This window comes from Gobio gobio, assembly GCF_949357685.1.
Source record: "Gobio gobio genome assembly, chromosome: 2".
Taxonomy (NCBI): domain Eukaryota; kingdom Metazoa; phylum Chordata; class Actinopteri; order Cypriniformes; family Gobionidae; genus Gobio; species Gobio gobio.
The window spans coordinates 73140071-73150070 of NC_137098.1; the positions used below are offsets into that span (position 1 = coordinate 73140071).

Consider the following 10000-nt stretch of genomic DNA (forward strand, 5'->3'; position numbering starts at 1 on the left):
ATCTATCTATCATCTGACTATTTCTGTCTGTCTGTATCTCTCTGTCCGTCTGTCTGTCTATCTATCTATCATCTGACTATTTCTGTCTGTCTGTATCTCTCTGTCCGTCTGTCTGTCTGTCTATCTATCTATCATCTGACTATTTCTGTCTGTCTGTATCTATCTGTCCGTCTGTCTATCCATCTGTCTATCTATCGGTCTGTCTGTCTATCTATCCATCTGTCGTCTGACTATTTCGATCTATCTGTCTGTCTCTCATCTGACTATTTATATCTATCTAGAATAGCTAACACCCTAGAAACCGCCTAGTACACCATGGCAACAGCATAGTAACCACCCTGAGTACCCTAGCAACCACCCTGAGTACCATAGCAACCGCATAGCAACCACCTGAGTACCCTAGCAACCATCTAGCAAGAACTTATTTATGCTTCTATGTATCTGTTTCTGTGCTGTCTAATATTTTCTATCTATCTATCAAAACTACTAAACTAAAACTTAAACTATTTCAAACTTTCTGGCTAGGCTTTTTCAAGCCAACTTAAAGCTTGTCCACAAACATTTTTATCTAGATATTATTATTATTTTTTGTCTATAACAAACATTAAAAGGCTGAGTGTGATCTGTTTCTCCTAACTCGTTGTGATATGTTTGCGTGTGACAGAAAGGAGAAGATGAGTTCGGGAAGGTGGACGCCATCGTGGTGTCTGTGGGAGTGGATGAGGAGATCGTCTACGCCAAATCCACCGCCCTTCAGGTGCGAGGAAACCCGCGTGGTCCAATCAGAGTGAGGCTTCCTGCAGCCAGTAATCATGTGTTTCCTCTCGCAGACGTGGCTGTTCGGCTACGAGCTCACCGACACCATCATGGTGTTCTGCGAGACCAAGATCATCTTTCTGGCCAGTAAGAAGAAAGTGGAGTTCCTGAAGCAGGTGGCCGTAACCAAGGGCAACGAGAACGCAAACGGGATTCCTCCAATCACGCTGCTCGTCCGGGAAAAGGTACCGTGCGAATGTTGCGCGTCACTGATATACAGTTATAACGCACGGCTACTCGTGTGATATTGCGCTTATACAACAGTTTGACGGCACAAGCATGAAAATGAATCAGAAACAACAGGGTCATAACTGTTCACACCAGACGCGACTTGTGTGAATAAATTGCGCTATTTGCGTGTAGTTGGATGCTTGAACATTTTGAGTTTACTCGCTTCATTCGCGTGTGACATTCACTTCACAACAGACGTGAATCCGCGTAATGGGAGGGGCTTCTGCCAGCGGCTCGTCTCGTTGTGAAATGGCTGACCTGGATTGTTTTGAAATACGGTGAATAAGCTCATTTTGCCGGCTTTAGCTAACTTGTAGTCTCAATATGTGTGTATATAGCTCAAATTGAGTAAAGAGCGTTTTTTACAGCTCACCAGACTGTCACTTTCACTCACTTTCTTCCAAGCAAGATCCTTTTTATTCCTGTTTCTATAAAGTACGTTTAGCTCCAGGTATCCACAAATGATTGTCCTCATTGTTGTCACTACTAGAGAAAGCTCCTGATTGGTTAAAGCGGCGCGAATATCTGCCAAAGTTCAGATTTTTCAACTCCTGCGTTCCGTGCGAATCAAGCGGTACGCACGTCAAACGCTCAATTTGCGCGAATCAAGCGGTACGCACATCAAACGCTCAATTTGCGCGAATCAAGCGGTACGCACGTCAAACGCTCAATTTGCGCGAATCAAGCGGTACGCACGTCAAACGCTCAATTTGCGCGAATCAAGCGGTATGCACGTCAAACGCTCAATTTGCGCGAATCAAGCGGTACGCACGTCAAACGCTCAATTTGCGCGAATCAAGCGGTACGCACGTCAAACGCTCAATTTGCGCGAATCAAGCGGTACGCACGTCAAACGCTCAATTAGCGCGAATCAAGCGGTACGCACGTCAAACGCTCAATTTGCGCGAATCAAGCGGTACGCACGTCAAACGCTCAATTTGCGCGAATCAAGCGGTACGCACGTCAAACGCTCAATTTGCGCGAATCAAGCGGTACGCACGTCAAACGCTCAATTTGCGCGAATCGCATCTTTGCATTGACTTAACATGTAAATCACTCGCGCTTAACACTTAATTTGCGTCTGGTGTGAACGCATCATAAGGAATTTTCATCATTGTCAGGGGCTAGTCAGTGATTTTATTGCCGTCTGAATCCAGAATGTCCGTGTTTTTCTCCCACCACCCGTGTAAACCCCCCCAGTCGAATATCCTGCTGTTTTTAGACTAACACCATGTTCGTGTGGTGATTTAACTGCCGTCTGAATCCACATCTCTGAATTTTCAAGAATATATCACTTCACAATTCACTGTTTATATCTTTTTTGACCCCTGCAGGCCACCGTATGGTTGGCCTTCACTGTAATTTGGTTGAATTTTAAACATCTAGACTTTATTACTGAAACGCTGGCGAGTAATTACAAGAATAATCTTTTATTACCGCCTGAAAGAGAAGAGAACATTTTTCACATTTGAATTACGGCAGTTATTAATGTGATATACCTTAACCCCTTAACTAAGCAATTCAAAAGATGAAGTCTTATGGAAGTTTAAATTTATTGTAAATTAAAAATACTATATTTTTTTATTAAATATATTTTACAAAATTGATTTACTCTTAAATTAATATAAAATCAGAGCCATATGTCTAACCAAGTTGTTCCAAATACCTATTTTTTTTTTTTTGGATGCATTTTCCTCTAAGAAATTACAAAATTTCTGTCCAAATATCCCTTCCATCACAAAACAGTCCCCAAATATGGAGCCTTGAGACCTTTCCGACGATATGTGTTTTCTCAAGATTAGAAAAGATTTAGATTTATAATAGTTTGTAATCTGAAACCTGACAAGGGGAGGAGCCTGCTAAAAAAAAAGGAGTACCGTTTCCATGGTAACGCAACGATCGGTTTCAAACTGGTTTTCACAGGATGAATTTTGAGTTTGTACTCTTTCGAATGATACCTAATTTATGATGATTACTCAAATATATGATATGAAAATAAGGCGACTTAAAAAAAAAAAAAAAAATTATAAGCAGTAAAAAAGAGCAGTATTGGCAGTATTTTCATGCGCTGCTGATTTCAGAGCGACACTCGGCACGGTGTTCATTTACACGCATGAAAACACTCAAAACCATAGACTTGCCGTGGGGGAAAACAAGCCATCTTGTGAGACGCTTGATCTTTACTCTAGAACTCCAGATAATTCACTAGAGGTGCAGAACGCCACCGATCTAACGCGTTTCAAATCTGACTGTGACAGAACGAGAGCAACAAGGTGAACTTCGAGAAGATGATTGAAGCTATCCGAGGAAGTAAAGACGGCAAGACGGTGGGCGTGTTCATCAAGGACAAGTTCCCCGGAGAGTACATGAAGAACTGGAGCGACATGATCACGGCCGAGGGCTTGGAGAAGGTCAGAGCTTTCTCCTCTACTCTGACCAGTGTAGTTCAGACTGCATGCTAACGCTGAGCTAATAACCGTGTGTATGGTGTCAGGTGGACATCAGCACAGTGGTGGCGTACACCATGGCGGTGAAGGAGGACGGCGAGCTGGCGCTCATGAAGAAGGCGGCCGCCATCACCAGCGACGTCTTCACCAAGTTCTTCAAGGAGAGGGTGATGGAGATCGTGGACGCCGACGAGGTTTGTTCACACACAACACACAGATACGGCTTTATTAATACGCATATATACCATAATCTCTGCAATGTAAATCCTCTATTTCATGCTGAGACTCTTTTCTTCTTTCCACAGTTTTGCTTTTAAATACATTTGTTTGGCGTTTATAATAAGTGAAAATTGTGGGAAAATAGTCCTATGTTGATATTTAAAAAGCTCCAAATATATGACCGATATATCGGTCGATCGCCATCCATTATAAACAACACTTACTATAAACGCCAAGCCTAAACTAATGTATTTATCAAACCGAAAATTATGGGAAATTGTCTGATGCTGATATTTAAGAAGTGCCAAATATCGGCCGATATATCGGTCGATCACTGTCCATTATAAACAAATTAGTTTAGGCTTGGTGTTCATTATGTTTTTATAATGAACAGTGATCGACCGATATATTGCTAAGACTGATTATATCGGCCGATATTTTGAATTTTTTTAAATGTTCGCATAATTAAAACAAAATTTTCCGTTTCGAATAAATTGTATTTATGCTTAGCTTTTATGTGTTATTTAAAACGAAAAACGGAATATTGTGGGGATTCGTCCTATGTCGGTATTTAAAAAGTTCCAAATATGTGGCCGATATATCGGTCGATCACTATCCACTATAAACGCGTATTATAAACACCAAGCCTAAAGAAAATTGTTTAAAGCTTAAAAACAAAAAATTGTGGGGAATCGTCTGATTTCGATATTTAAGAAGTTCCAAATGTCGACCGTGGCTATTTATCAGTCAATTGCTATCCATTATAAACAAATTATTTTATATTAAATATCGGTATCGGATGATTCCCACAATTTTAGGTGTAGTGTTTATAATAGATCGAGATCGACCGATATATTGCCTCTTTTTAAATATTGGAATCGGATGATTTCCCACAATTTTCTTTTCACAGTTTTGTTTATAAATAAATTTGTTTATAATAAGTGAAAATTATGGGAAATTGTCTGATGCCGATATTTAAAAAGTCCCAAACATCGGCCGATATATTGGTCGATCACTGTCCATTATAAACAAATTAGTTTATGTTTTGTTTATAATGGACAGTGATCGACCGATATATTGCTAAGACTGATTATATCAAGCAATCGATGATATATCGGCCAATATTTGGAACTTATTAAATATCGGTATCGGATGATTTCCCACGATTTTAGGTGTAGTGTTTATAATGGATCGTGATTGACCGATATATTCCCTCAGCCGATTTTCGGAAATTTTTAAATATCGGCATCGGACAATTTCCCACCATTTTGTTTTGTTTTAAATAACGCTTATTAAAAACTCCAAGCCTAAACAAATGTGTTTATGATGGACAGTGATTGACTGATATATTGCTGTGACTGATTATATCGGCCGATATTTGAAACTTTTTAATTATCACATAATTAAAACAAAATTTTCCATTTAGAATGAATTTTATTTAGGCTTGGCTTTTATAATGTTATTTAAAAAAAAAAACTTTTTTATTGTGGAAAATCGTCCGATGTCGATATTTAATAAGTTTCAAATATTGGCCAATATATCGGTCGATCACTATAAACAAATTTGTTTAGACTTGACATTTATAATAATTGTTGTTTATAACGGATGGCAATCAACCGATATATCGGCCATATATTTGGAACTCGGACGATTTCTCAACATTCAGTTTTGTTTTAAAAAACATTTATTATAAATGCCAAGCCTAAACAAATTTGTTTATAGTAAATTGTGATCGACTGTCAAATTGCCATGGCCAATATTTGGAACTTCTTAAATATCGGCATCAGACGATTTCTCTCATTTCAGTTTTGTTTAAATAAATTAGTTTAGGCTTGGTGTTTATAATAAATGTTGTTTATAATGGATAGCGATCTACCGATATAAGGAACTTCGGCATCAGACGATTTCCCACAATTTATAGTTAAGTACATTTTTTTTAATGTCTTTTGTTTAATGTTTTTTAAAGTCTTGTTTATAATGGACAGTGGTGGACCGATATATCGGCCAATTTTTTTAAAAATATCGGATCGGACGATTGCCCACAATTTTCAGTTGTTTTAAATAACGCTTATTATAAAAGCCAAGCCTAAAGAAATGTGTTTATAATGGATAGTGATCAGTCGATATATTGCCGTGACTGATTATATCGGCCGATATTTTGGATTTTTTTTAAATATCGCACGGATCTCCCACAAATAGTTGTTTTAAATTATTTGTTTTAGGCTTGTGTTGTTTATAATGAACAGTGGTGGACCGATATTTGAAACTATCAGCATTGGACGATAAGCTTCTCTCTGGCCATTGTGTCAGAAGCGGGACTTTTATTTTGCGCAGCGCTCTCCGTCCTCATTGGTTTACGGTCTCTGTTCAACCGAGTATGTAACAGAGTAACCGTATGTAGAACAGTTATAGGCGGTTATAGTTAGTGATAGAAAGGCAAACAATATATTGACAAACTTACCAGATTACGCCCTGTGGTTACAATCTTTACTTCCTTTCCGTTCATATTTTTAACGATCTCTGTGTGATAAATACTGCAGTGGTATTACAGAATCAAGACGTGGCCATCTAAAGTCAGGTTTATTCATTTGCACATTATTTCTAATGTATTAAATATTACATGAATATAAATAATCCATATATCGGCCACCCTGCCTGGCATCAGCCATATTTTACATTTATTAGTCACTCGTTTAATTTGTGCGGATCTGAAATGTGATTTTAAGCTCTGTTTGTAGATATTTTATCGTAAGTAGGGTTGGGTATCGTTTGGGTTTTTTTCGATTCCGGTGCCAAACCGATACTTTTAAAACGGTTCCGGTGCCTAAACGGTGCCTGAACCGATACTTTTTTTTTTTTTAAAAGGCCACCGAACGAGGTGGATGACATTAAATGGCTTTTTATTTATGTATTTATTATTTAAATTGAACCATTTATTAAAAGTTTAATGTATACTTAAATGTATGAATATAAATAAATACAAAACACAATTTACTTATTTACAAATTATAATTGACATATTTACAAATTCACAGTAAAACCTAATAGCCACCTAACCCAACTACAACAAGCCTAATATAACTCTAAATAACAGTTACAGTAATAACAGCAGTCGTCTGTATTCTTGCTCTGCTACTAACCAGCTTCAAGCTTCAGCTTTATTTTGAAATATGATCATATTCTCCGGCTAAATATTTTAGAACGCATCGCCTTAATGTTTCCATGGTGACGCGTCATGTTTCTCACATGACACACAGCAGCCGCAATAGCGCTGACAGCTCAGCTGTCTCGGGTTTATTTAGCTTTTTCTTTTTATTCAAAATATTCACAAACTTCTTAACTGTGTCACGAACTATCTGATGTTCAAATGTGTGAGTCAATGTGTGTTAGTTGATCTATAAAGCGCAATGGGCGGCGCCATGTTAGTTTGTGCCTTAGAATTGGATCTGTCGGATTTACAACACTTGAGTTCATTCTCGTCTCACGAAATACATGAAAGTAAGTGACCAGTGAACTGGAAGAAGAATAGAGTAAACGATATAGCTACTATATAATGTGCATGTATCTGATGTGAATAAAACACGTAACGTTAGTCAAATTATAACCGTCTGAAAGGATTGTCATAGCCGCTTTCATAGACATCAGTGTGTGTTTGTTGCTAGTAGCCTACTTATGAGCATTTAAATGTCTGAAACCTGGAATAAACATGATGTGGTTGAAAACACTGAATAGTTGTCATGAGTTGTGATGTGACCAGCGCTGAGCGTCTGTCTCTGGCTCAGCCAAAGCGCGAAAGCACGTTTGAATTTTGGCACCGAAATGAGGAACCGAAATCTGCGTTCTGATTCGGTCCGGTACATACCGGTTATATAAGTACCGGTGCCATATTGGAACCGGATTTCGGTACCCAACCCTAATCGTAAGTTGTGTTTTTGTGCCGTGAGCGCTGTATGGAGTGATTATGATCCGAGCGCTGACCTGTTGGCTCTGTTCTTCAGAAAGTGAAGCACAGTCGTCTGGCGGAGTCGGTGGAGAAGGCCATCGAGGACAGGAAGTTCCTGGGTGGTGTCGACCCGTCCACGGTGGAGATGTGCTACCCGCCCATCATCCAGAGCGGCGGCAACTACAGCCTCAAGTTCAGCGTGGTCAGGTGAGATGGGGACAGGTGTGCTCTTCTGAGGGGACACTAGCGCAGACGCTAAAGGCCTTCGCGCACTGAGTCCAAAATTTTCGCATGCGTTTTTTCGTATTCGTGATCCGAAAAATTCGTCACGCACAGAGACCTTGCACACTGAGTCCGATGCGTATTAATGAATGCGTTACGGAAAAAAACGCACAAAAATACAAAATGCCGTCTTCAAGTAGTGAGGGTGATTTTTTTTTTTTTGTCCACTCGTCTTAAAAAACAGAAAAAGAAAGAGGAAATATTGGGTCCATCATCCACTTCTGCGATCGCGTAGAGTTCCACCTCCTTATCAAGGAGCGTTGCGAGATTATCCAGACCGATCCGAAGTTTACTTTAGACTGTCAGTGGCTCAGTTTGAGGCTTTGCTAGCGATACTGGAGCCACAGATTAAAAAGAAGACCACCAATCTCCGTCAATCAATTTATCCTGAACAGAGACTGGCTGTATGTCTCCACACACACACACACACATAATTATAGCTGATATAATATAAGTAGTGTTTTTGATACAGTAATATATAAGGGTATCTGAGCACTGGCGATTCATTCGGCAGTTTTAGGTTGGGCATCAGCTGTAGATGGAAAAACGGATGCGAAAAGCGCTGAAAATCGAACGTGTTCCGGATTTTTTTTTGACGGACGAAAGTTTCGGAGGCAGTGTGCAAGTGTGATTGACATAACGTGAGGTCGAATTTATTTTTTGACGTGCGAAAATTTCGCATGCGAATTTCGGACTCGGTGTGCAAAGGCCTTAACTCTCTCTCTCCCTCTCTCTCAGCGATAAGAACCACATGCACTTCGGGGCGATAACGTGTGCGATGGGCATCCGCTACAAGTCCTACTGCTCGAATCTGGTGCGCACGCTCATGGTGGACCCGCCGCAGGAAATGCAGGACAATTACAACTTCCTGTTGCAGGTGGAGGAGGAGCTTCTCAAAGAGCTGAAGCACGGTGAGCGCTTCTCTGAGCCGGGGGCCGAGTAGCCATGCGGATATAAACCGCTGCGGGTGTGATATTGCTCATATATATATATATATATATATTCAGGGTTCCCACTCGTCCTGGAAAATTGATGACAAATTTTCCAGTCCTGGAAAACACATGGAAAATTAGAGAATGTCAAATGTCCTGGAAAATCTTGTTGTTGTCTGGGAAAATTCTTTAAAAAAAAGTTATTTCTTTAGCCGAGTATTAAGAGTTTATGGCTGGCCCAAACAATTAGCGCTAGCTGCAGAAAGCACATGTTCAGGAACGCTGAGTTAGATGCGTGTGAGTAGTATTTGATTAATGATGTTTAATAGCTAACGCTATTAACTGCTCAAATGTATGCAGTGAATGTTAACTCGTAAGCTGCTACCTAATCACATCATTTTGATATAAAGTCACATTTGTGTGTTATAAAGTCAGAATTGCGTGATATAAACTCGCAATTCTGACCTTTTCTTCACAATTTACTTTTTTGCGCAGTTGCGAGTTTATATCTTGCAATTCTGACTTCTTTTCTCAGAATTGTGAGATCTAAACTGCAATTTGAAGTTATAAAGTCCAATTCTGAGGAAAAAAGAATTGCGACAATTTTTGCGTTTATATCACAAATATGTAAACTCGCAATTGCGAGAGTCAGAATAGCGAGATAAAGTCACAATTACCTTTTCTTTCTATTCTGTTGTGTAAACAAGCTTCCATAGTCATAATGTATGATTAAGAGCTCATATTGAAAAATGCTGGATTGTTCAGTAATGGCAATAAACTGTACAGCTTTTAAAGACTTAGAAAGCAATATTTGGCATGATCCTCGTCTTTCATTCCCGCCGTAGTAAAATTGAAAATGTACTGGAAAATGGTTGCTGAAAAAGAGTGGGAACCCTGATATTCCAGAAAAGATGATATTTATGTGTGTGTGTGTGTGTGTGTGTTCATCAGGGGTGAAGCTCTGCGACGCCTACAACACCGTCCTGGAGTTCGTGAAGAAGGAGAAACCAGACCTGGTCAGCAAGCTCACGAAAAACCTCGGGTTTGTGTCTGAACCCTCGGGATGTGTGTGTTGTGTGTGTGTGTGTGCTCTGTGTATGTTCAATGTGAAGCGGCATCGGTGTGTGACG

The 10000-nt window shown here is 39.6% G+C and overlaps 1 protein-coding gene across 1 annotated transcript in view; it reads left to right on the plus strand.

The window, feature by feature from the left end:
* The window catches only part of supt16h (SPT16 homolog, facilitates chromatin remodeling subunit), a 35740-nt gene that overhangs the window by 1331 nt on the left and 24409 nt on the right, over nt 1-10000 (plus strand). Inside the window, exons 2-8 of the mRNA XM_079840785.1 lie at nt 665-757; nt 831-1001; nt 3306-3458; nt 3542-3688; nt 7712-7863; nt 8677-8849; nt 9822-9912. Of these exons, the coding sequence (XP_079696911.1) occupies nt 665-757; nt 831-1001; nt 3306-3458; nt 3542-3688; nt 7712-7863; nt 8677-8849; nt 9822-9912 (980 nt within the window). The remainder of the gene's footprint in view (nt 1-664; nt 758-830; nt 1002-3305; nt 3459-3541; nt 3689-7711; nt 7864-8676; nt 8850-9821; nt 9913-10000) is intronic.